General features: G+C 46.6%; 1 protein-coding gene across 1 annotated transcript in view; it reads right to left on the bottom strand.

The window, feature by feature from the left end:
- CDC20B (cell division cycle 20B) overlaps positions 1-27,738 on the bottom strand; it is a 223,166-nt gene that overhangs the window by 146,406 nt on the left and 49,022 nt on the right. The window contains exons 3-5 of the mRNA XM_069626486.1: positions 15,312-15,543; positions 9,073-9,282; positions 4,694-4,893 (exon numbers count right to left, since the gene is read on the bottom strand). Of these exons, the coding sequence (XP_069482587.1) occupies positions 4,694-4,893; positions 9,073-9,282; positions 15,312-15,543 (642 nt within the window). The remainder of the gene's footprint in view (positions 1-4,693; positions 4,894-9,072; positions 9,283-15,311; positions 15,544-27,738) is intronic.

The following is a 27,738-nucleotide window of genomic DNA, read 5'->3' on the forward strand; positions in this document are numbered from 1 at the left end:
ACGCTGCAGGAGTGCAGAATAACGTGAAGTGTGTTCTTTACCAAGGGCGTGGCTTATATAGTCTTCAGAAAGTAGTCCCCAGGTAAAGTAGTCCCAGCAACCACACCCAGGCAAATAGTTCCAAGGCAAGTAATCCCTTCAGCCAGCTTCAGATTGGTTTACACGTGCTTCATTGGGTTTGAAACGTGCCATGTTGGTGATGGCAGTATGAGCCTGGCGCCAATTGTGCCAGGACCGAGTCCAGGAGGCCCCTGCGAAATCCTTTGGGGCCTTTAAGGCCCCCATGGAACCCAACGCCCTGGGCAGGTTGGTCTGTACCTGATGTTTGGGGGTATTGACCGTAACAGCACTCCCCCCCCCCCAAGCCCCCTCCCAAGGTGGTTTGTCCCACTGGTCCGGGTTTGGTCGGTTAGTTCCGATGGAAACGGTTCACTAGGAGTGGTGCATGAACAAAGTCACTTGGCTCCCATAACCTTTCTTGAGGACCATAGCCTTTCCAGTCAACTAGATAGAAAAGTTTTGATTTGACCCAATTTGAGTCCATAATGTCTTTGACCTCGAATTCTGGTTTTCCATCTACAAAAATGGGTCTTGGTGGTTTCGTTACCCGAGATCCTGGTTGTACTGGCTTCAGCAGGGAAACGTGGAATACGGGATGGACTCGCATGTTTGGCGGTAGCTCCAGTTTTACTGCCACAGGGTTGATGATGGCCTTGATGGTGTATGGTCCCAAATACCTGGGATTAAATGTGTGGGTTCCTTTTAGTGGTATATGTCTTGAGGCTAACCAAACTTCATCTCCAATCTGGTATTTCAGAGCTTAGCTCCTATGTTGATCTGCAAATTTCTTGTGTCTCTCTTTAGCTTGTTTCAAATGTTCTGTTGCTCTTTTGAAGGATTGGGTAATGGTTGTGTGCAGACTGCTTACGGGAGGCATTTCTAAATGTTAAGGTGGGTCCAGTTCTGAGGTTCGTGGATGCATTCCATATATTGTACAGAATAGAGTTTGCCCAGTGCTGGAATGCAAAGAGTTATTGTAGGCATACTTGGTTATCCATAAAATGTCCTTCCAATTGCTTTCAGTTTGATGCAACATGCATCTAAGGTATTGTTCCAGAGTTTGGTTGGTTCTTTTGGTTTGACCATCCGTTTGGGGATGGTGGCTCGTCGAATGTCTTACATCAATCTGGGCCAACTGACAACATTTTCTCCAAAACTGTGAGATAAACTGACTGCCCCAATCTGAGACTAAGACGGAGGGGAATCCATGTATCCGGACAATTTGTTCTAGGAATTCTTTTGCCAAAATTGAAGCGGACGGCAAACCTTTTAACGGAATGAAATGGGCCATTTTAAAAAACAGGTCCACCACTACCAATATGGTGTTGAAGCCATTACAGGGAGGTAGATCTGTGATGAAGTCAAGAGACAACGTATGCTAGGGTGTAGGTGGAACATCTAGAGGCTGCAGTAGACCAGGTGGTTTCTTTTGCTGGGCCTTGTTCTGAGCACAAATGCCACATGAAAGCACAAATTGTTTGATATCCTTACGCCATGTCGGCCACCAAAAATATCTCTTGATCTTGGCTTCGAATTTTGCAATACCAGGGTGGCCTTCCACCAATGCCTCATGATAATTTGAGATGACCTGTTTTTGAAGTTCCTTACTAGGTAAGTAGAGACGTCCTTGGAAATAAGGTAAATGATTAGAAACTGAATGATGTTTGTTTTTGGTCAACCAGTCTTTTAAGGCCTTGGAATCGAGAAGATGTGAAATTTCCTTGTGGATGTCGTCCAGGGTCAGTGTGGTAGTGATTCCAAGGATTCTTCCTCCTGGGATGATGGGTACCGGATCCGGATTTGAATATGTTTCTTCCATCCCTATGCGGGACAGCGCATCAGCCTTGCCGTTTCAGCAACCAGGTCGGTAAGTAATCACAAAATCGTATTCTGCAAAAAATAATGCCCTTCGGAGCAGACGAGAAGACTGAGCGTTGGCTGACTTTAGGTATTGTAAATTTCGGTGATCTGTAATCACAGTAATGGTGTGTCTGGCCCCTATGAGATAATGCTGCCAACCCTTGAATGCTGCCTTGATGGCAGAAGCTCTTTGTCGGTCACAGCATAGTTCAGTTTTGGTCCTGTGAATTTTCGCGACCAAAAGGCCACTGGGTGAAGTTGACCTGTCTCCGGGTCCTTCTGAGAAAGAACCACTCCCATCGCCAAACTGGAAGCATCAGTTTCTACTACGTACGGGAGATCTGGGCGAGGATGTTTCAGGACTGGAGCTGAGGTGAATTTTCTTTTTAAGTCTAGAAAGGCCTTTTCCGCTTCATCCGACCACTGAAAGCGTTTGTTCTTTCGTAATAAGGATGTAATGGGATGCACCAATTGCGAAAAGCCTGGGATGAATCTGCGATAGAAGTTTGCAAATCCAAGCATGCTCTGAACTCCTTTGATTGAAGTTGGAGAGGGCCATTTGAGGATAGCGTCCACCTTCGTTGAGTCCATACGAACACCGCATGGAGTTAGAACAAAGCCAAGAAACTCGACTTCTGTAATGTGGAAGAAACATTTTTCCAATTTAGCATACAGCTTATGTTGTCAGTGTTTTTCAAGTACGGCGCGGACGTGTTTCACATGATCCTGCTTGGAAGCTGAGTACACCAGGATATCGTCAATATATACGACGACACAAACATTGATTAGCTCTCGAAGGACATTGTTCATAAAATATTGAAAAGCTTCTGGGGCGTTACAAAGCCCAAAGGGCATCACTTGATATTCGAAGAGCCCATACTTAGTGCGGTGGGTGTCTTCCATTCGTCCCCCTCTTTAACTCGTAAGAGATGGTATGCCCCTCTGAGATTCAACTTAGTGTAAATTTGGGCTTCTTTTACTTGGTCCAGCAGTTCCGGGATTAGAGGCAGGGGGTACCGGTTTTTTATTGTCACCTGGTTTAATGCACGGTAATCGATACAAGTCCTTAGGTCTCCTTCCTTCTTTGGGACGGAGAATAAGGGCGAGGCCGCAGGAGATTTGGATGGACGAATGAAGCCATTGGCCAAGTACTGATCCAAATATTGTTTTAGGCGAAGATTTTCAGGTTCCGTGAGGGCGTAGATTCTACTACATGGGATCTGAGCTCCAGGTATTAGGTCGATCTGGCAATCATACGGTCTATGGGGTGGTAAGGTGTTGGCTTGGTCCTTCTGAAAAACATCCTGAAAGTCCAGGTATTCCTGGGGTAGCTGACTTGCCGGACTTGTGACTGTTGCAATTGCCTTGGATTCTTCTGGAAAGCAGGTGTGAGCACAGTCTGTGAAGGTCACCCTCTTATCCCGGCAGTCTATACAACGATTATGCGTTTCTAAGCACGGCATACCCAGAATCACTTGAACTTGGGGGGCCTTGATTAAGTCAAACACAATGGTTTCTCGATGTCCGTCTTGGCGTCATCTCCCTCGTCGAGTGCGTTACAGGACCAGAAGAGATCTCTGTTCCGTCAACGGTGTTGACCAAATCTGTCGTTGCCTTTGGGCAAAGAGATAGACTCATCCTTGAAGCCAATTCTTGATCCATATAGTTACCTATAGCTCCACTGTCGATGTAAGCTCTGACCGCGTGCATACGAGACGGGTGCTGGTGACTGATGAGGATGATTGGCAAGGCTAGATCTGAGGTCTGGGTATCCTTCTTCTTGCTCGACAAGCGGACCTCTACGCTTGCCGGGCAGAGTAGTTTTCTGACTCAGGTTCGGTGCTGACCTTATCGGCAACCCCGACTGCCTTCTTGGGTGGTTTCACTGAACAGTCTCAGAGGAAATGGCCGGCCGTGCCGCAATATAGGCACAACTGTTGTTGCCTTCTCTTTTCCCTTTCGGACTTAGATAGTGGTCCTCGCACACCTCCAATTTGCATGGGTTCAGATGTGTCTGTGGTCTTGGCGTTGTTATTTTTCGGACGCACAAACACTCGATTCTCAAATCTAGATCGGTCAGCTTTCCGGTTTTGCAGTCTATGATCTATTTGTACCACTTAATCAATGTATTCCGCACAATCTTGAGGTGGGTTGACCACTTGAGCCAAGAGATCTTTCAGTTCGCCTCTCAGCCCACGATGAAATAACATGATCCTTTTTTCCTTTCGGCTAACTGGCCTCCACCACTAGTCTGTGACAGGTCGCAATATAAGTTAACAGGTCCTGGTTCCCTTGACTAAGAGACAGCAGTTCGTTATCGAAAGCTTTGCCTTGGGAGTGCCGGGCAAACAACTTCTCCATATTCTGCTGAAACCCCTGAAAGTCTTTGAAGAAGGAGGTCGTCTTGATTCACTGGTGGTATGGACCAATCCGCTGCACTCCCACTGAGGTATGAAAGAAGGAAGGCCACCTTTGCTTGATCGTTCGGAAAGGCCCCTGGCCTGCATAGGAAGTGTAGGTGGCACTGGTTCATAAAAACCGCAAACCGCTTAGGATCACCCACAAAGCGTTCTGGTGGAGCCAAAGGTATGGCTCCCGGTAGGAACACTTGCACAGGATTACTTGACTGGGTTGGGACGGATGCCCCCATTGTTGGCAACGGCGTGTGGCCAGCCTGAGCTTGGAGTAGCTGCCGGGCTAAATCAATGGTGCGCTCTTTTGCCACAATCAGTTCCCTTCATAAAGCGTTAGTCTCTTGTCGAGGTGAATGTACCTCTGCTCTGAGTTCCCCCAAAGCTGGGCTAATTGGTCGGTCTCCGAGGTTTCCATGGCGCCCAGGTAGAGGTTTGTGTGAGGCTTTGCATTCTGTTACGCTCACCTGATCTCCACAGGGGCGCCGAACGATGCTGGTCGATCCGGTGATGAGTGGTGCCTTGTGCGCCCCTCTGACTTCGTCATGAAAGCAGGCTTTGCCTAGAATGTTAAATCACATGTTACCCAACCATAAGGACGAGGACAACTCCCACCTCCCGTAACGTCCTCTTGCACCCCCACTGCTATATCTCAACTTTCTGTTATTAATAGCGGGCTCTCCGTCCTGCGACTGTTTTGCAGGGGTGCGTAGCAGTTCAAGGATCTAGTTACTTCACTGATCCTATTAAGTTCCAGACAACTGTGGCTCAATGGTAAGTCTTATTCCAATGGTATGGATTGCTTAAGAGTTCAAGTTGTAAAAGTTCACTCCTGTGCCCCTTCCTTACAGGTTTCCTCTTGGTGCTTAAGATGGAGCGAGGTCCTATGATAGCTGGCTTTCCAGGTAAGATTTTGCGCCAGCGCTATGCGAAAGTCTTTCCACACGGTATTGTTCTCTGCACAACTAACCTGCTGCTCTGTATATTCTGCAGGGGCGGAATCTCCTGGACAGCGGTTGCGTGATGAAGTATTGCGAGTTTGTGAGGATTTGTTGCCTTCAGTTGAGAGCGGAGTTGCGCAAGATTATAAGTCCAAATGAGGCCTTCCCCACTGCACCGCTAACCTGATGTCTTCTTTTGTGTTCTACAGATGCGGTAGCTCCGGAGCGGCGATCCGAAGATGGAACGGCGATCGTGTAATGGTGCTCTGGTGGATCGCTGGTAAGTATTAGCGTTGCGCTGAACTGCGATGAAGTTTGCGTGGTCTGCGCGGCTAACCTGATGTCCTTTCCTTATCAGCTCAGAAGAAGCGGAGACTCCAGAACGGCCGAGGTGGAGAATCAGGTAAGTATCCTGTTCTGCTCTCTTCTCACTCTCTTCCTTGCAGGTAGCACGAGACAACTGGACAGGCGTGGCTGATGGCTGGCCTGGAGCTGCAGACACGGTGAGCGTTACGCTGCAGGAGTGCAGAATAACGCGAAGCGTGTTCTGTACCAAGGGCGTGGCTTATATAGTCTTCAGAAAGTAGTCCCCAGGTAAAGTAGTCCCAGCAACCACATCCAGGCAAATAGTCCCAAGGCAAGTAATTCCTTCAGCCAGCTTCAGATTGGTTTACACGTGCTTCATTGGGTTTGAAACGTGCCTTGTTGGTGATGGCAGTATGAGCCTGGCGCCAACGGCGCCAGGACTGAATCCAGGAGGCCCCTGCGAGATCCTTTGGGGCCCCCATGGAACCCAACGCCCTGGGCAGGTTGGTCTGTACCTGATGTTTGGGGGTATGGACCGTGACAGGTCCTCAACTAGCGTAGTAGGTAAGCGAGTAACACCCATCCAGAATAGTTGTTTACTCCTCAGTTCTTTGGGTCTCACCCTTGTCTTACTGTTTGCAGATTACGCCCAGCCTAGGGAATTGCACCTCACCATCAACACCTTGTGACGCTCCTGCGCCTTCCTTAGCAAGGTCACTTCCTTACTGTCTACATGTCACAAGATACAGTGTCAGGGTTTTTTTGCTAAAACTGTCCCTTCCTTTACAGATTGGCATGCCCATCGGTGTTGATTATCACTCTTTCAATTGATCGACTCCTCTGCTTTGTCAGAGAACAAACAGAGGGGTATATCATTAGGAAGGTCTCCCTCAGTGAGGAGACCTGGACCCTCTGGTCCACCTTTTTATGACTGTTCTCCTTTTACATATCCATTGTGGTATCCTTTTGTTGTTTGGGTGAATATTGGAGTGTTCTTTTGGTTGTTGACGGAGCATTGACAGGGAGGGTTTGGAGTACCAGTGTCAAAGGCAGTTGGCCCCAGCCCACACTTGGCTGCGAGTTCAGGGTTTGATGTCCATTATAGTCTTTTTGACCTCCAGGGGTCCCCTGCATCTGCGCCCCCCCTTCTGGCCCATCTACATCAGCATTGTGACCCTTCTTCAGAGAATTATGAGACCGTGGCTGGCACCATCAAATGTTTTGATGTTCTTCCCTCTCGACTCACCCACTCCAGTGGTTACAACCGTAGATGACAGCTATGCCTGGTGGAGAGCCTTCATTGAGAAGGAGACAGCCAAGGTCATTGGTCTCCACTGGAGAACAAAATGCCCTCAAACTGCAGGGAATTGAACGCAATTTAACTGGCATTACTATGCTTCTTCCCTATGATGCAGCTGGGCCGCCCAGTGTTGGTCAAAGTGTACAACACATCAGCCCTGTCCTATATCAACCACCAGAGGGAACCATACTCAGAACATTGGAATGCACTGCAGCCTCCCTAAGCAAGTGGGCCATGGACATCCCTTTATCCCACAGGGCAGTTCACATTCGGGGAGTGGTGAATTACAAGGCAGACTCCCTTAGTTAATCCTTCCCTTCCATATCAGAGTGGCTCCTCTTACAAATAGACCTTTCTTTGGCAGCCAACTATCTACATGTGTGTGGCAGATGAGACTCACCTCCTTCTCCTGTTTCGATTGAGGTTTCTGGTTTGGGGGCCTGGGGAACAGATGCTTTGCCTCTAAAATGGCTGAAGACCTTAATTTACACCTTTCCTCCGATTCCTCTGATCCTCAAGATCCTACAGAAGGTGTGGTCTCTGTCGCTAGCTCCCTGGTGACCCAGGATGGCTTTCCTTCCACATCTAGTACGGGGATCTATCAGTCCTCCTTTACTGCTTTTCCAGTACCCTCTTCCCACTCTGTTCCCGGGACAGCTCTCCCTTGATCAACAGCTGGTGTTGATGACCTGGATGTGGAAAAGAGATGGATTACAAAGGCTGCATATCAAGGAGAGAGTGGTGAGTTCTCTCTAGAGTGCCCAGATACCAGCTAACCTGAGATCCTATGCTCATCGCTGCAACTCCTTCTTAACATGGTGTGTGGGTGTCGAGCTTCGAGTTCTAGAATGTGGAGTGGCCGATTTCACCCAGTTTTGCACGAAGGTTTCAATTTGGCTTTGGCTGTCTCTTCTTTGCGTGCACAGTGGGCGCTATTAGGGTCTTTTGCAAAACTTTGGGGGGTGGGTTCCTATGTTTTCCCTCCTTCTGAGAAATGTTGTGCGGGCTCTCCCCAGGGTTAGGGCTATTGCACCTAGCTGGGGTCTCGGCTGTGTTATGGCTCTACAGGGCTCTCCCTTCGAATCCTTGCTGGAAGTTGATAGGAAGCTCTGGACATTGAAACAGCATCTTCTAAAACAGTGTTTTTGGTGGATATAGCATCAGCATGGGGATCTTTGTTTTACCCCCATATCTGATGATCTCCCCTGGTGCTTTTGTTCTGTAATGGAACCCTGCCTTTCAGTGTTCTCATCATTTCACATGTCTCAAGAGATTGTAACCTCTTTCCCGGCACAGGGGTTATCCAGGCCAAGAGGACTGGACATGGGGGAAGTCCTATTGACCTATCTTGACTGTCCAGTGCCTTTCAGGGCCATTACCTTCGGGCATCAGGGAGGGGCAGGAAGTCTTTGTCACCGACTATCAATCGATGGCTGAAGGAAACCATCTTCTTGGAATACAGCCTGGGAGGCATCCAGTGTCCTCGATGGATTGGTGGGTGGCCCACTAGTGGCATAGTTTCCTCCTGGGCAGAGGCCAGGAGGGCATCTATTCAGGACATCTGTAGAGCTGTGACATCGTCGTCACTATTTACTTTGGGTCAGCACTGTTGGCTCCTCGTCCTGGGGCAGGAAGGCCATTCATTCACACAGTCTTGGGGCAGTTTCTTGTTGAAGGTCTGACACTGGTACATTACATTTCTCTGGGTATGTAGGTAATTTGCACATGCTGTGTTTCTTTCGGTTGCACCTCAACCTTATTTGGTATGCTTCAAGAAGGAAGGAGTGGGACGAGGAACCAGGTGGAGGTAATGCTCTGGATTACTGACTGGCAATCTTCATGAATCCTAGTCCTGTCCTTCTTCATTGCAGTAGTTATGTCCTCTCTCCTGGAGGTGGTGACAAGTCACGTCAGGGTCTGGGGTAATAAACAGGAAGAGCGTGGGTAAGTGCTCGGCCCTTATCAGGCTTAAGAGGGTGGAGTTTGAGTTCAGGTAGATGACTGGCAGAACTGGAGGGAAGATGGACGCCATCAAGAAGCACTGGGACGAGGAAGGGTAGAACTAGGAATAATGTCAATAATCCAGAGCATTCAAGCATGGGCCTCTTGCATATCAATCGTGCTTATACCATGTTTTCAAGAGATGCACATACATTCACTTTTAATGCAGCGTTCACACTCCCTTTACTTATTTAAATGATGAATAAACGTGTCTGATTTTCATTGCATGCTTTTTTTGTTATAGGGTAGTTTTGTGCCAGATTCATTACCTGTTTTCTCATCGTCTGGTGCTTGAAGTGGCTTTGCCCCTGTGCATGCTTAATCTGTGAGGTAGTAGGCCTTGTGCGAGAAACATGTTTTGAAAATTCACCACCACAGAAACCAAATGGATTTTTTGAAGTTGCTGAAAAACATAATTAAAATGTAACCGTTACATTCAAAGTCCAATTAAAAGTCTTACACAGTTCACAATGTCATTTTGACGTCAACATTTTTTGTTATGCATAATCTCGGTGTTATGAGGACATTGGCGGCGTCGTACAGCTGCCGAGGGTGATGTTTTAAAGGTTGTTTCTGTCTATTGCTTGCACTGCTTTTTGTCTGTTACATCATAAAAGTTTGGGAGCAGTGAAGTACTGTAATGTGGCCCAGATATACTCAAATTCAGGGTTATGGCGGATTCCAAGATGGTCGCCGATAGGAGAGCTGCGTGAGTCGAGTCTCTCCTTCCCCCTGGGGCCTGAAGCATTAAGTTTACTTTAACTTTCCCCAGGCGTGGGATAGAAGATAGCGAGAGGTGCCTTTCGTGACGGTGCCCACAAGATAGTTCAAAACAGGCTGGAACAGAGCCGGGAGGCTGGCGATTTGGTGGAGGACTTAGAGCACAACGGAGCACGGCTTGCAGCTGCAGGGTCCACCGCGAGTGCAAAAAAGTCTGAAGGGGGAGTAGCGGAGTAAGAAGAGCCGGTGGTGAACCTGGGAAGCAAGGAGCAGAGGAGCGTTGAAAGGGTCAGAATGCCCAGTCGGGGGGATCAGAGGAGGTGCTGCATGGTGTGCATTGCCCGGCACCATCAGAGGGACCGAAGGGTGGTGGGGTCCAGATCCCGCAGAGGATGCAGGATGCAGCTTCCTCCCCCTCGCACCAACCTGGATAGCCATGGAAGACTAGGAGCCACAAACGGAATAGGGGTGACTTCCCAGAAGCGCACTCCGGCAGCGGTACATGGGGAGCTGGTGGGCGGGGCTGCTGCGTGCCACCAGGGATTTGTAGCTCGGTCCCCATGGGTCTGGTGGCCGGCTCTGGGGCTCGCGGTAACCTCGCTTCAACAAAGCAGAAAGAGCTGAAGGGACTCAACCGCGCCCCCCCACCCCCCGGGGGACAACGCAGGACCCAGTGCACGCAGAGCTACGGACCTCGCTACCCAGTTCCCAGGAGGTGCAGCCGGAGATCGAGGAGGAGAGGGCTGTACAGAGGCCGAGACCCACTTCCTCCGGCCTGGCCTGCCCCAGCGGCCCGTGGGTGCCGGCTGCTGAAGAGGGAGAGCATCGCTGAGCAGGCGGGACTGGAGCCTCTGTCATTTCACAGCCGGGCCCGAGATCCCGTCTGCTGGGACCCTCCATGTTGGTTGGCCAGCGTCGCCTGGGACAATAAGACTGCACCTTCCCCTGACACCTGCAACGCAGCGGCGGGAAGAACTACTGTCTGCTCCGTCGTCCCTGGACCCACTTTGGCCCTGATCGGGTGGCACAAACCGGTCCACCAGTGACACTTTTGGCTTCTTCGGTTCTAAGCGGGCAGGATGTCAAGGAATAAATGAAAGGAGGCTCCAACATCCTCAAAATCAGCTAAGAAATCTCAAGAGGGCAATACTCAGAAACTGTGGCTCAAGGAGGAGTGTGCTCAGATGGAGGACGCTTAGGACCTTGAGAAACAAGTGGAGGAGGGGCCCCATGGAAAGACTGCAAACAATGAGGTGGTCACTCAGGAGGTCCTTCGTCAGTATTTTCTGAACATTGGGGACAAAATAACAAACACCATACAAATACAAATGAATAAAATGAGAGAAGACATGTCATCCACTCTGTAAGAGGTGAAGGGGGACATGAATAAGTTGGAAGGGAGAGTGGACCTGAATTACACCGCGCTGCAGCAGATTGCCGATGACACTCGGAAAATTCATGATCTTGTGGAGCACCAGTCAAGGGTTACGCAAAACCTAGAGCTGCAAAGTGAAGACCTCGGGAACCAGTCAAGGAGGTCTGATATAAGGATAAAGGGTCTGGCAGAAGTAGTGGGTGATAAGGACCTTCTATCAATATCCAAACAGGTGTTTGCAGACCTGCTAGAGCTGGAGGAGGGGTCCGAAATAAAATTGGATTGCGTGCTTAGAGTTGGTCCGAAGAGAAATGAACCGGGAGCCAAACCCAGAGATGTGTTGGTAGCCTTACACAACTATTAGCAAAAGGAGAGAGTGTTGGCAGCAGCGAGGAGAGCAGGGAAGATCACTTTTAACAGGTTCAACTTCCAGCTCTTTCAAGATCTGGCACAGAGTACCCTGGCGAAGAGAAAGATGGTGGGCCCGGATGTAAGAGCCCTAAGAAAGAGGGAAATACGTTACAGATGGACATTTCCTTTTGGTCTCTTATTCGACTGGGAGGGGTGACAAGGCCGGCTCACCACCTGCGAGGAAGGATTATGAATCTTAGGAATCGAAGAGGACGACCACGTGCGGTCCCCAAAGCCGACGAAAGAATCGGCAAGAGGAAGCTATGGGAATGGACCAAATACACACTGAAAAAACTCCAAGACAAAATGTGCACCAAGTGGTCCAATTGGGTCACTGAAGGGTGGGGTTGGGAAGACGGGGAGCGAGCCCCTCAGCAGAGACCCCGAATGTAACGCTGAAGAAATGATTATGGGGCCCACGGATCCTGCCTGTGGCACGCCTGGGGCTGAACGTCTGAAAGGAGGTACCGGGGGTATGGGGATTAGGCTATTTTGGGGGATTAGGCTATTTTGGAATCTGTCATGGGGCTGGGGGGACCCGCACGGGTGTACGCTGGGCTGCTGCAAGGGCTCAACTGCTGAGTTGGATGGTCTGGGTGCTAGAGGCCAGTTGGGGGACAAAGAAGGGGGGAGCGCCTGTGGTAGGCAGGATAGGGGGTTCCAGTTGAAGGCTGCTTATTGCAGAAGAACCCCAAGGGACATACCATGATCATGGCTAAGAGATACATGTTGAAGGTCATCTCCCTAAACATTGGGGGGATTAATTCCCTGGTAAAAACAAAGAAAGTAGAGCAATTCCTTGAATGCAAGGGGCTGGGAGTAATAGCTCTCCAAGAAACGCATATCCGAAGCCGAGACAAACATAAAGTAAGATTAAAGGGGTATCGTCCACAAGTCACCACACTGAAAGAGATGCAGAGTGTCGAACATTTCAGGGAGGGGGAGGGACATACACACTGGCATCTATTTATGCCCATAATTTGAGACAGGACAGGTTTCTAAAGGCAAAACTGCATAGATTAAAAGTCTTTGCGAAAGACCAAATCATATTAGTGGGGGACTTCAACTTGGCTTGGGACCTGTAAGGAAGGCATAGTATCAAATTAAGACAGACACAAGTGATCACAGTTCACGGGTGTTTATTAAACTGTAAAAATGAGTGAGATAAAAGCCTGATCTAAACCTAAGATGGGAGCAAGCTACGAACAGCAAATAATAATAATATAGTCCTAGTGGAGTCTAGTCAAAAAACAGGGCATATACTAAAAGAAATGTATTGCCAATCCTTACCCCTATTCTACAAAAGAGTGTGGGATAATGTTCACAAGAAAAGAAAGAAGTGTTCACAAAATGATAAGTAATGATGTTATGGCCGTGGTCTCCCTTGCCAAAATTTTAAGCACGGGACAAGGCGGGACTCTTGAGCACAGCACACTCCTAGGCTTCTCCGGCACAAGCTTACAGTTCCTTTTCTCTATATCAGGGGCTTCTGTGCCCAAGTCTCTTCTCATGCAAAGTCTCTTGCTTCAGAGGGCCTGATATGCCAAAACCAATAAAACAAACAGTTCCTTCGGGTAACCTTCCTGTCAGGTTATAACTCTTCACCGTAGGATCCCCCTCAGCCGGGCTCCGATCCTTCTTTCAGTGTTTTAAAGAGAGGCTTCCGAAAAGCGATCACGTCTCACTGGGTCACTGTTATTCTATGACAAGTGCGTGGTTCACAATTTCACAGTTTGCACAGCATTCCACTCAGCCGGGCACAAACGCCAGTTTCACAATTACCTCAGTCAGGTTCACACTTTCCACAGTTCACAATTTCAACAAAATGTAATTCTAGACTCCTTAGGTTCTTCCCTTTACCTAAGTCTGGTTATCAGAATGTGGGGAGGTGGGGTCGTGGGGTCATATCTGGTGGGAGTGCCCGAATGTTCAATCCTATTGGGCCATGATCCAGGCTGTGATGGAGGAGATATTTGGAGTGCGAAAGACAGGAAGCCAGGGGCTAACCATCTTGGGAATGAGCGGGGTGTTGGAGGGGCTATCAACAAAGTCACAAAGAAAGGCATATGTTAGCTTGATGATGGCGGGTGTACTGATGATTGCCCAGAAATTGAAAAAAAAAGGAACCCCCCCCCAATGAACATGAATGGGTGGGGAAAATCTAGAACGTTGCTGCACTAGAGTGGGTTACATACTCTATCCAGGGGGGCACCATTGCTTCCTTATAGAATGGGTTCTGATCCTGAAATGTATTCAACAAGAATCAAGGGGAGCATGGTGCCCGAGGAAAATTAAACTTTTTAGGGTACTTTGATTGCAGATGGTAGGACTGGCACCAGATGGCCGGCCACAGCGAGACCACGGCCAAGGGAGATCGCAGAGACATGAGATACAGTAGCTAGCCTCAAGAGAGTCAATGGAAGTCAGGGGTGGTGGGATCAGGACTGGGCCGGCCTGGACAATGGACATTGGGGCAAAGCCGGGGGAGGGTTCGAGGAGGGGAAGTAGAGTAGTTTGTGGGGAAGGGATTACGGCTGGGACAGGCGAGGGGTGGGAAGGGGGTGGGTTGGACGGAGAAGGAGCGTTACTAAATGTTTCTTGTTTGAAAATGCTAATAAAAAGCGAATATTATTTAAAAAATTCAGGGGTACGGAAAGCCATTTATTTCCCGCATGCCCAACCTGCTGTTTAACACTGCACCCGCATGTAGGGGCCCATGTCGCGAGGAACCACACGCTGTGAAAGCGCATTGAGTGCTGCATCCACAGTCCATCGATATGTGCAGTTTACCCCTGAGGAAATTCTGCATTAAGAAGCCTAGGAACAGAAACAGGACATGGTGGGTGATATTGCAACAAGTGAGTTGTGCTTTCAGCAATTGATGAAGCATCTGCAAAGTGGTTGCACCTAAGAGGCAAAAAATCATATTGTCGCATGTACCCGTTGTTTAGAATTAGTATCATGTTACTTGGCTGTGGGGGCACACACGCATGAGTGGGAGTGTTTTGAACATTCCATGGGTGGCCATGATTGTTGTAGGAAAACACGTGTGTGTGTGTGTGTGTGTGTGTGTGTGTGTGTGTGTGTGTGTGTGTGTGTGTGTGTGAGTAGGGTGGTCCTTTTCAGTGTTGAAGACGATTGTATCGAGTTCTTCTGGAATTGCTTCTGAATGTGCCATTTCTGATTTTTGAATAGTACATTCTATTTTTACAAGACGTTTGTTGGTAAGGCTGTCTTTTGGCTCTTGGATTGAGTGTAATCCCATTGACACAGCCCTCGTTCATGAGTTGATTAGATACACACCATTGTAAACGGGCAGCTGCCAACCACAGGGTGGATTGGGGTTCTGAGTGACATCATAGACAGCTCAAGCTTTGCTCTCCTTGTCTACGAGATGTCATACAAGCCCCCTCGGTGGAATGTGACCCCATAGTCAGTGCTGGCACTGGGCCGGAGCTTCCCGGATCCTGCAAAAATTCTCGGCTGGGATATCGAATGCAGGGAAATCCATTAGCGTTCTTCGTTTGTTTTAGTGCCTTCAGACTGATTTTAACGATGCGGCCTGGCATTGGAACCATGGTCGTTAGGATCAAGGGCGAGACACCTGCCCACAAGATCACTTGAGACTCCGATAGGGATCCCACTGAAATCCCTTGTTAAGTTTCCCCTTTACAAGAAACGTTTAAATAGATCTTTTTTAGGTTTAAAAGTTGTGCACCGTCTATACTATACTTGTAATATTGTGGGAAAAGCCCCTCTGTTGGTCTTTTTTCCAGGTATTCATGATTAATCTGCTGAGGGGCAAATGATTATGAAGGGGGAGAGCGGGTAAGAACAATAGCCCACCCACCGACCGCACATCCCGTCACGCCATTAAGGCAAAGGATAAACTAAACATATTCATTTCCTGCTATAGAATGCCTGACCTGGGATGGCTGTGACATTCTCCGGGGTTTTCAGCAGCTCCGCTTCAGCAGACGAGGATGAGCTGAAGGTCAGGCTGTCCGAAATGCTGTGCTCCAGTGGAAGCAGGTTTCTCATGTCACTCTGCTGCCATCTCGTGGCGATAGGGCTACTTGCAACGGGGATCTTGGATGACAGTCTCCTCACAATGCTGCTTTTAAATCTGCTGTAAGAGCACTTCGCCTTATCGGGCGTCTGTTAAAAAAAATGTAAAAATTGGTGAATCTTCACAAAATGTAGCGTTGAAGAAACGATGTACCTTTTCCCTGAAATCTGCAGTCATATCGAAACGTATATCTTTAGGATATACTGCCCTAAAATGGCTATTAACCGGCACGTTTGGCGCAGCGCAAAACGACAAATGTCAGAAACATCGAAATATGCATGTTATGACCAGATTCCAAACTTGGTGTTAGCTGTAGAGACTGAATTAGAATATTAATGTACAGGCGTCTAGGCAAGAAGAAATATGTACAGCGACACTGCTTTGAATTATCACGCGCTGTGCGAAGGGCAACGCACATCAAAATAGTCCCGTGCTATTGGTGACCCCGCATCTAGTGGAGATCTCTAGCACTCTCACTCGCTCCTTGCTCTCTCTCTCTCCTTCTCTCTCCCCTCCCACTCTTACTTGCACGTTCTCTCCTCCACAGTGCATCCCTCTCTCTTTACTTTCTCTTTCCCTCTCTTTCTTCGCTCTCTGAATCGCTCTCAGCCCCTTCGCACTCTTTCATGCACCTTTTTCACACTCTCTCTTCATGCATTGTCTCCTTCACCTTGCACTCCCTCTCTCTACACTCTCATTCCCTCTCTCACTCGCTCTCCTCACACCATGTGTCTCACTCTCATTGCACCCATGCTCTCTCCGCCATTGAATATGAGGAAGTTGAAGACTCTGCTGTGACACTCACTTGGGGGCGCTGATGGGAAAGGGGAGCTACTACTATCAATGCCCTCATCCCTGATATCAGTGCTTAAATTTAAACATTCATTAATAGACAATAGCAATAAACATACAGGGAAAGGGGACAGAACCCTGCCCATTTCAATCTACGCCCATCGTGACGTCGAAGACATAACTGCCCTGAACGAAATATCTTCTGACTAGGGTGAAATATGGACCTAATGGGCCAAAGGGCGATATCCAATGTCCTGCCTCACAGGAAGTGGGGCGGGGGGTTGAGAGCACAATGGGATACTGTGCATACTGCGGCTATCTACGGGTATCCTTCAGGCCACACTTCCAGTTCCTGCTGCGATGTTGATGCGTGTTTGCTTAGTACGCCGAGACATGCAGTCACTTCACATCGCCTTGGGAAGGTGGCCTGTTTAACTTATCAGCACTGAACTCTCCTATGCTTCCGTTTTCCCCCTCATTTCTTTCAGGACCGTAGGAAGCAGAGATCTCGCTTATATATGAGGGTTGCTGAAACCAGAGAGCACAAAGCAAAGGCCTAAATGACAGTGGACATGCAGGCATTGTGTCACTCATGGCCCCACTAGAGTCCTGCTTTTTAAAACTGTCCTCCAGCCCCCCCAAACCTTGGATGCTGTTTACACCCGAGCTCTCCTGACACCTTCACTCTCTCAAGCTATTGGTCTGTCACTCTTTTCTCGTACACTCTCACTCTCTCCTTGCACCCGGACTCATTCTCTCTCTTGACGTAGTCCCACTCTTTTCCTTTCTTTATTTTAATTTCATTGTATTGATTATAGCACAAACCTAGCTCAACAGCACCAGAGCACTTTACAAAATGAAAAAAATGAAAAATGAGTGTGCCAGTGTGCCAGAATTGGGCATGGCTTTTTATACAGTAATGTAGTACTCTTGGTGGAGGGAGAGGGGTCTTTATTCATCCGGCAGTCATTGTCGAAGGAGCCACATTCTTTGTGCTTTGCGGAACTGGAGGATGGTGGGTGCATTTCTTGCCTCTGCCAGGATTCAGTTCCAGATGGTCGGTCATGGCAGGAGGACTGTTTGCAAGTCTTCTCTTTGAGTGCTAGCTTTGACTCCATTTTACTGCGTGAGGGACGAGAGCCTCCAGAGGATTGGAGTTTAGCCTCTCACTCTCTCTGTCTCTTTCACTCCTCACACCCTCACTCTCTTACTCTGTCCATGCACCATGAAACAATCGCTCACCTGCATCCATGCTCGCAACTGCCTTCATATCTTTGCTCTGTCCTGCTTGCAACCTGGGCGGTAATATCGAAACTTAACACCAGTCCAATTAGCACTAGTGAAAAAAAGGCCTAGTGCAAAAAACATTCTTTCAAAGATTTTTTGCACTTAGGAAATATTGGCCCTAGAGCTAGTTATTTGACATGGTGAAAAATTGCATTAGAAAAATATGCTTTTTATATTAGGGCAATGTTTGGCCAAGTGCTAATTAAACTTGCCCCAATCTAAAATGTCTGTAATGTGACCCTGATACCAGAAAATGCAAACTTCAATGTACAAACGCAAACATCAAAACTAATGCCATTGCTAATGCTTGTTTAAATTTGCAAATAACATTTCAAAATCCCAACTTAAACCCAGGGACAGCATGTAAAGCCACAATGACTAACATATTACTAGAATCAAACTAAAATCAAAACAAAAGAAAGATTAAAAATACAATATCAAAACAATAAAAAAACGGAAAGGTCATCTTGTTCAGGAGGTCATTTTCTTCAAGTTAATTTTCCCATTTAATAACATTCTTGTGCCTCTTGGTCCATAAGACTCATTGCCAGCCTCTGTGTCAACATCATATTTCCATTGTATTTATTTCCACATCTGGGAAGATGTAGGTACACAGCCAGTGCTGCAACCCTGAAATCTTGCCCCTGCTTTAATGCTGCCCTTTGTTTTGCCACTGTGTTGAATTTTGTTGCATTGGCAGAGTAGCTACTGTGTTGAATTTAGCTGTGCTCTATAGTCTGCCACTGGTTTGGAAATCCTGCTGCCTTCTGTTTTCCCACTGAGCTGAATGTAGCTACATTGGGAGACTAATTAATGTGTGGAATCTAGTTGCACTCTGAGTCTTGCCACTGTTTTAAATCCTGCTACACTATGAAATCTGCCACTGTTTGAACCCTGCTGCTTTTTGAATTTGCTACCATGCGGAAGTTAGCTGCATTGGGGAGAGTAGCCATTGTGTGGAATTTAGCTGCGCTCTGAAGCTTGCCACTGATTTGAGTCCTGATGCACTCCGAGGTTTGCCACTTTTTTAACCCTGCTACCCTTTGAATTTTGCTCTGTAGTTTGTCACTATTTAGGTTCTGCTGCGCTCTGAATCTTGCCACTGTTTCAGTCGTGCTGCACTCTAAACTTTGTCACTGTTCAAACCCGGCTACCCTTTGAATTTTGCCACTTTGTTGAGTTTACCTGTACTCAGACACTTGCCCCTGTTTTCTCCAGCTAAGCTCTGAGGCTTGCCCCCATCTTAAATCCTGCTGCCCAGTGAAATCTGCCACAGTTTGAACTCTGCCGCCTTTTGAATGTACCACTGTGTGAAATTGACCTGCATTGGGAGAGTAGTCCTTGTGTGGAATCCTGCTGCACTCTGAAGCTTTGCCATTGTTTTAATCCTGCTACCCTATGAATTTTGCCACTGTGTTGAGTCTGATAGCGCGCTGAAATCTGCCACTGTTTCGTCCTACTGCTCTCTGAAGCTCGCACTGTTCTAAGTCCTGCAATGCCCTGAGGTTTGCCATTGTTTTAAATCCTGTTGTCCTTTGAACTTTGCCACTGCATTGAATCTGGCTGCGCGCTGAAGTCTGCCACTGTTTAAACCCAGCTGCCCATTGAACTTAGTCACACTAAAATCGTACTGAATTAGGCAATGCTGCTGTTGAACCTAGCCACACTATAATTGTAATTGGGCTAGATAACACTACTACTGAAGTTAGCCACTCTAGAATTAAACAGATCCAGGAAACGCTGCTACTGAACTTAGTCAAACTAGATTTGGTACTGAATCAGGCAACAATACTGCCGAATTTTGCCACCTTAGAACTGGAATTGTCTAGAGAATGCTGCTACAGAACATAGCCACACTAGAATTGGTAATCTGGTAACTGTGATGATTCACAAGGTGTCATCACTTCTCCCCAAGGGGGAGCCCTTTCCCATGAGGCAATGGAGGTGCAGCAGCTACCCAATAGTCCCCCTAGGCATAGTTTAATGCTGATGGACCTCATGGGTAGGGACTCTCCCTATGGGGACAAGGACGATCACCAGGGGTACAGCCCATTGAATGGCATTACTCCCTGACATTCCCTAAACCTCCCCAATGTTCAGAACCATTACATCCAGGCAGACCTGTGTATTATTGTAACCTGGGAAATAAATCCCAAAGTACTAAGACAAGGAGACATAAAGATCATTGACTGTGTTAATACTGACACGAGGTGGGCCCACAGACGCATGAGGATTCAATCATTAACAGAGTAAAAGGACTCTTACAGCCTGCCTGGGAGGTACTGGATGCAAAGTATAAAAAGCAACAAAGGACAATCAGACGAGAGCAACCCGGCCGCAGAGTGAAGCGCAGCCATGAGAGGAAGCAGGTGCCGACAATCTCTAACGCGGGAGATTTCAATCCTGCTGGTGTACCTGCAGGAGTGGGACGTGGAGAACACCAGTGAGCAGCTGTGGGAGTTCTCTGTCAGGTCGGTCGGTGCAGACCCAAACTCATGACCAAGAAAAGAAAGTAAGCTGAGCTGTGCAGGGAGATGCCATGCTGCAGATCCTGACACGGAAAGAAGCCTGAAGAGCCGACAGAGCCGATTCTGGTCTCAAGAAGCCCCAGTGATATACCTAAAGTGCTGAGAAAGGAAGGGGAGGCACGGGAGACCCAGAGGGGACGCAGGAGCAGGCAGAAAAGACTCTCAAACTGCTTCCCCTTGGCCCAGTGAGACTGAATCAGTTATTGGGTCTAGACAGTGTCAGACATCCCTCCAACACCCTCTTACTCATGTCAGTGGTAGACAAAAATCCACTGAGGACCAGCGAAGGTCGAGGACCCTCCCACGAATATGAGGAGGGTCAGGGACTCTAACAAGAGTGCCAGAAGAGTTAAGGACCCTAACAGGAGTCAAATAAGGGTATGGAACCTACACACAGACACTGAAAGCACCAGAGGAAATCCTCCTCATCATAGTGGGAAAGAGAAAACCACTGACCACCAGAGAAGGGTCTGGGACTCCATCTCGAGTTGGAACTTTGCTAAAAAAAAAAACAGAGGGGCAAAGTGTGCATCAATCTGGAATCAGTGGGAAAGAACTGTACCTACCAAGCAATACCAGGAGGGGAATCATTCTCCTGGTACCAAATCAGGAGCTTTGATAAAGAATAATTCCTGCTGGCCTTGTGTTGAACTATACCCAGCAATACCAGGAGAAGGCAGTCATACTCCTGGTATTGAACCAGTAGCGGTATTAAAGATGACAGGGGCAGCGAGCCATTCCCCCTGGCCTCATGGGGAACTTTACCAACCCATATCAAGAGAAGAAAGGCATTCTCTTGGTCCTGAGTAGTCTTTACTAAATAGCAATTGTTTTGATAACTTGGCAACCCAGGATTCTCATTTGAGAAGTATATAGCAAGTCACATCCTATTTTTATGCATACACTCATTTTTTTGATGGTTTGTTCTGTCTGCTTCCCTACAGGGATTATCACTACTCACTCTTCCCCAAGGAAGGAGTTTCTTTAACATCAGTGGCCTTACAGGTGGCCTGCCGAAACGTAAATGTGGTCTTTTTCTGTTGGAACTTTTACTTTGTTTCCAACATCATTCTTTTTTGAGACCCCTTCTTTTCAACTTGAATATTGTGAAAAGTTTACGTTGGCAGACCTGTACAAATGAATTTACATTTTTGTATAACTAATTGAACTGAATCGTTTTTTCTGTTCTACACAATTTTCTTGTTCTCATTTAAATGGTAAACCATTACAAATGTGTTAATGTACACCTTGGTTTACTTGTACTGAAAAATTTCATTGATGTGTTGTTTTTTCGTATACTTTTTTGTTCCCCAAAGAAATTGAATTTTGCTGATTCCATGCATTTGTTAAATGCACTTATCGTTCACTGATATAATCTTTATGTCAGCTTCATATCACAACTTTCCCCTTTCTTTCTATGTTTGTGAAATAAATGTTTGTGAAATATATTTTTTGAAAATGTCATTTTAGTTTGGCTTTATATTGTGCTAGACTCCTCACTGTTATCTAGGGTTGCTTCAAGTAAGAATAATTAGGATATCCTTGCGTGGATACCATGCAAATGAGAACGATAGTCTATTAAATTCATTTTTTACAGCTTTTGAATTTCTTTGTGTAACTGTTTGAGACCCCCTCAATAGCTGTACCACTTTGTTGGGGCAATCCCCCTATTATGTAAATTCTCTTGGTCCTGAACTGCGACTTGAGCTAGATACACCAGGACAAGGGACCCACCCCCCTGGTTTTTCTGTAAATTGTACAAATCCACACCAGGAGAACGTAGACAGTCTCCTGGACACTACATGATATAAAGATTGGGTGAAACCCACAAGCCAGGGGAAGAATACTTTCCCCCTGTTTCTTTGGGTTGTGAGAAAACATTCTTTTGGACATTATGCAAGAAGCATGAGAAGGGAGCCATTCTGGTAGAGAAGGAACTTTCGGCTGTGAGGAATAGAAGTAGGTTGTGACACAGGATGGTGGAGATTAATTTGACAGACATTTTGATGGACCCTTTAGAATTAGTTTTGAAGCAGAATTAGTTTTGAAGCAGGGAAACCCCTATTTGACGTCAGGGACAGCAAGGACCTTTTCTCTTATATAAATAAAAGTCTATAACCAAAACCATGCTACCTTTATGTCAGCTACCTTCTTCGACACCCTTACATAATACTGTAGCTGAATTTAGCCACACTAGTATTTGTACTGAATTTAGCCACACTAGAACTAGTCTGGCTAAATTGAAGGCACTAGGCTGCCTTCAATTTAGCCAGACAAGAATTGTGCTGAACCAGAAAGGTAGAAGCCTCCGCGTGTCACAACGCAACAAAACCTTAAACCGACACCCGGGAAGCAATCAACCCAGGAGGGCACCCATCCCTGGAATATATCTCAATCCGAAACCCAAGACCAAGGTGGAAAATAAAGTCATCACAAGCCCACAATCACAGCATGACAGACGTCACTTTGTGGTACAGCACACCAATCTACTACCAATTTCAAGAAAAGCAATCAACCCAGGAGGGCACACGCCCCTGTTACACATCACATTACAAACCAGAAGCCTAGACTGAGACGACAAAGCAAACTACTGCAATCCTACAAGAGCTGAGCCCAACTGGGAGTCACACATCCCCAGGGAATCCCATTACATTGCATAACTCAGCACCCGATTAATCAAAACCAGTTACCATAGCCCCACAGCGACACGGACAACACTGGCCAGCAACACACCAACTTAACCTACGACCAAGAAAGTAATCAACCCAGGAGGGCACCCGCCCCTGGAATTATACCACAATTATACCACAAACCCAAAATCCCAACTAAGAGACACAATACATCAACCACAGGGAGGCAGACAACACTGTACGTCAGAGCACACCGATTTAGGGTGAGACCAGGAAAGTAATCCAACGCAGGAGGGTACCCGCCTCTGGAATATATCACAAACCCAAACCCAAGACTAAGACATCCAGACCATAAACATGCCATGATACAAGAAGGACAAAGAAACAAGATTGGAAAACAGAAATAGGAACAAAATCGCACCCCTGTGGAATGGGAACACCTATGAGAATTCACAACAGCTCCAAATCCCCACCAGCTACCACTAAACGGACTAAGGATACAGACCAAGACAATAATAAAAACAGAATACATCTCCCGCTATCTCTCCACCTATGATCATACCTCAACGGAAAACAAACAGCCCACAAGCAAGGACCCAAACAAACCTGGACAGCAACAAACTACCAAACAGCACACCACAACACACAGAACCCAGCTATCTAAAGATAGTCTTGGAAGGACCTCAAGAAAAATCAGAGCCTAGCTAGAATCCCTAACCATCAACACCCCTTACCTAACCAAAGACTGGAAAAAAGACCACACATGCAAAGAAACAACCCACTATACAAAGAAACCCAACTCCTCAATGAAGAGACCTCAAGAAAAGGAAACCTGACAAATACCAACCCGACCGTAATGCAGGAAAGGATTTGCAACAATAAAGAAGGATTAGCACACCCTCTACACTACAGCCTACTCAATGTAAGCTCCTTGGCCAAAAACAAAGACAAATGTATGACCTCCGAGGGCGGCATTGACACACTCCTGTTCGCAGAAACATGGCAATCAGACAATCACAAAACAATTGCCCACGAAGCCATGACAGACAACTTCAATCTAATATGTTCCAATGGAGAAAAACAAATAGGAGGTGGAATCGCAATAGCACACAAAGACCACATCTGAGCCACCCACTCCCACCAACTGACATAGAAGACTGCAAATCACTCCTAATCAACATCAAGCTCAACGTCCAAGCCACCCTACCGTTCCTCCTGATCTACAGACCACCATCCTACAACCCCAACTTTGCAACAAAGCTCACTGACGCCATTGCCAACCTCTCTACTTATCACAATAACGTAATTATCCTGGGGGACTTCAAAATCTGGTTTGAAAGAGAAAGCAAAACTAAAGCTAAATCCCTCAGCGCACTACTGTAAACCCTCCACTTCAAAACAAATAGTAAACAAACCCACCAACTGTGCTGTACACAATTTAGAGGCAATTTTCTGCAGAGGTGGACTTTCGCCTATTGCCCGCCGGTACCGACCATATGGAGTGATCACCACCTGATCCCATTCACCATCAAAATCCCACAGTGCATTATGCCCAGAAACGCAATACTCCACACTACTAATAAAAGAAACTGGACGAGTCTTGACCCGGAATCGCTAACAGAGCTAACAGAATCAACCAAACCAAACATCTCCCACTAAACAGAATGATTCCAGACTTAGCAGAAGAAAAACTCGACACCTGCATCGCCATAGACCAACGAGTAACTGCAAAACCCTTCAAAGCCACTGCAAAAACAATGGCAGCAATATGGTTAACAAAAGAACTGAGGGACCTCAAAAAGCTAACCGCAAACTGGAAAAACAATGGAGGAACCATTACAACCAATCGGGCAAAACCAAATTGCGTCATCAAGTCTGAATGTACAAATCAACAGCTCCATGAGCAAAAATAAGCATACTACGCCACAAGAATCCAATCGGCAACAAACCCACAAAAAGAACTATTCAAAATCATCAAGGAAATCAAAAACCCAACATTGTGCAAAAAAATGAGTCGTACCATCACAATCCCTGTGTGATAACATCACAAATCACCTTGGAACAAAAACACAAGAAACTGAACAGACCATCGACACAAGCCACATAACAATAAACACAACCACCAGAAACCAGCACACCACCAACCACCACAACTCTCAACCAATTCAAACAAATGAACGAAGAAACCTTCAACAAACTAATAAAAGACACCAATCTCGCCGGATCCCACCAGGCATCTTCAAAGAAATACTCACCCACAGTACTCCAGCATCATACTTCGGGCTATTAATAAACCTTTCAACAAAACAGGAAATGCGGAAGACCCCAGCAAGTACAGCCCTATATCGAACCTACCCTTCCCAGAGAAACTACTTGGGAAACACATCTGTAAAATACTACTCAACCATATAGAAATCAACTGATCACTATGCCACTCCCAAGTTGGCTTCAGACCCATGAGAGGAACATAATCTGCACTTCTGTTCATATGGGACGACCTAAATACAAACACAGACAACAGAACCCACTCGGCCCTCATACTACTAGATATATCAGCCACCTTCAACACAGTTAGAAACAATACTAATCCAGAGATTGGAGGAATGCGCCTAAAACTTTCCACTCTACAATGGCTAAAATCTTCCCTCAGCAACCGAAATGAAAGAACATAGTTACTGCTGTTTACATATAACACCAAAAACATTAGCTGTGGTGTACCACAAGGATCTAGCCTCTCCCCAGTTCTCTTCAACATCTACAACTCTTCAAACCCATGGACCGACCGCCCACACCTACGCAGATGATACACAAATCATCTTCAAGATAACCTCAACCCAAGACCCAAGCTAAACCCTCAACAAATGCCTCACAGACATATACACCTGTATAACAATCATCAATCTTAAACTAAACCCGACAAAAACAGAAATAAATATCCCCCCAGAGGATAACGCAACACACACACAAACCTGAGCTGGCCACCATGCATGGGAACCCAACCGGAGGCATCTTCCGTGATAAAAAACCATGGAATACTCATGGACAATGGACTCTCACTAGAACCACAAGTCAACGCATTAGCAAAGAAATGCTTCTACTTTCTGCAACTAATTAGAGGGATACTCCCCAACCTATCCTTCCTGGAATTCCAGAATGCCTCACAAAAAAACTCCAACGCATCCAAAATACTGCAGCAAGACTACTCCTGAGACTAAAAAGAAATGACCACATCACACCAGCCCTAAGAAGCCTACATTGGCTTCCAGTAAAAAAAAAAGGCATTAACTTCAAGGCCCTCTGCATAGCTCCCAAATCCCTACGCGGTCAAGGAGCTGAATTTCTCCAAGTCAGAATCAACTGCGTACAACCAGGAAGAAACCTAAGATCGAACAATGGCGTCCAGATCGAAACAAAACACTATGAGAAAAGGAAATTCAGAGGAACCGCATTCTCCCGTTTGAGAGACAAACTATGGGACATGTTACTGAAGGAAATAAGAACAACAGAACATCACCTAACTTTCAGAAAACTACTGAAAATATGGCTGTTCAATTCACTGAGAAATTGAATGTCCTACACAATGCATGCCATGGTATAATTGTATAGGAATTAGATTGGATAAAATTCAAATAATATTTCACAGAAGATACAGGTGCAGGCAGAAAGAATTGCCCTGGCACGTGGATTGTTGAATATACCATAAAAAGTAAGTTCCCAATGAAGGGAACTCATGTCCCCTGCACAATATCTATTGCAAAAACAAGCCAAACGTTTATATTATGTCCGGATAATAGTATTACAAGTAGTGAAAAGTGTTTAAATATAGGTGTAGTAGTTTATAAGTAGATAATTTTAACACTTTGTTCCCATAATAATGAAAAGAAAGTTATCTTCAGAAACAAGAATTATCTTTAATAATATATGTAAAGCCCAAAGCGTTTTGAGAGTTGATCTCTTCATCAGGGGTAGTATTCATTCATTCCAGATTTCTGGAAGTAAACAGAACAGGACCCATATCAGTATATTCATGTAGAGCACCAAATCCTTATAATTACATCATATGTGGTAAAGTCAGTTTATAAATGAAAGACTATGGGCCTCATTACAAATCGCCCGGTATGGAAACAACGGTGGCGGTAAACCCGCCGCCACCGTTGTTTCCATGCCGGGCGATCACAACTCCTGCAGGCGGGAGGTGATGTTCCCGCCAGGTCTAACCTGGCGGGTTTAACACCGCCCGCCTGCAGGCGGACGAGGAAACACCGGCAGCATTACGAGATGCTGCCGGTGTTTCCATGATCCCCATTCCCATCGAGTCCCATAGGACTCGATGGGAATGGGGATTAACACCATTCCGCCTCCGTGATTCCCGGAAAACCGGGGTTGTAATGCCCCGGTAATTCCTGGAATCACGGAGGCGGAATGGTAATACGAGTTTGGCGGTAACCAGGCGGTTTTACCACCGCGGTTACCGCCGGACTCCTAATGAGGCCCTATGAGTTTGAAACTGTACCTCATCAGTTCTTTGGCCCAAGTTGCACCAATTTGATAGAGGTAAATGGTCCTTATATGACCAAAGTCCCTAGTCATTGAAGAGAGAGTAAAATGTACTCGGTTATTGAGCTAATGTAACAAGCCAAGTACACTCAATCAAAGCACACGCAGAAAGCCAACACGCACAGACACCAGTTTCCTCGGATTCTGCAAACATCAACAGACAAGCACCGCCTCCATCCTGTCTCTCTTCCCTCACTACCCGACCTCACCCACTTTCTTGCAGATGCATGCGAGTGCCTGGAGACCATGCAAATGGAAGTGATGCGCAGTATAAATCAACAAAACATCTTTGGCCATGCTTTATCACTACTTGTATTTGGGAGGCATTTTTCTGTACTCCAACTCTTTTTTAAAAAAGTACAGGTTGAATCAAACGTATCTGTTGCATTGTTTAACTATAGTGATCCTAGTTTTCTGCTGTGACGAATTCGACCACCGGCACAGTGGGAGTGCACTCGCCTGGGCTTTTTTAAAATGTTTAATCGAATGC

The sequence above is a fragment of the Ambystoma mexicanum genome, chromosome 6p (genome assembly GCF_040938575.1).
Source record: "Ambystoma mexicanum isolate Mex_15411 chromosome 6p, UKY_AmexF1_1, whole genome shotgun sequence".
NCBI lineage: Eukaryota > Metazoa > Chordata > Amphibia > Caudata > Ambystomatidae > Ambystoma > Ambystoma mexicanum.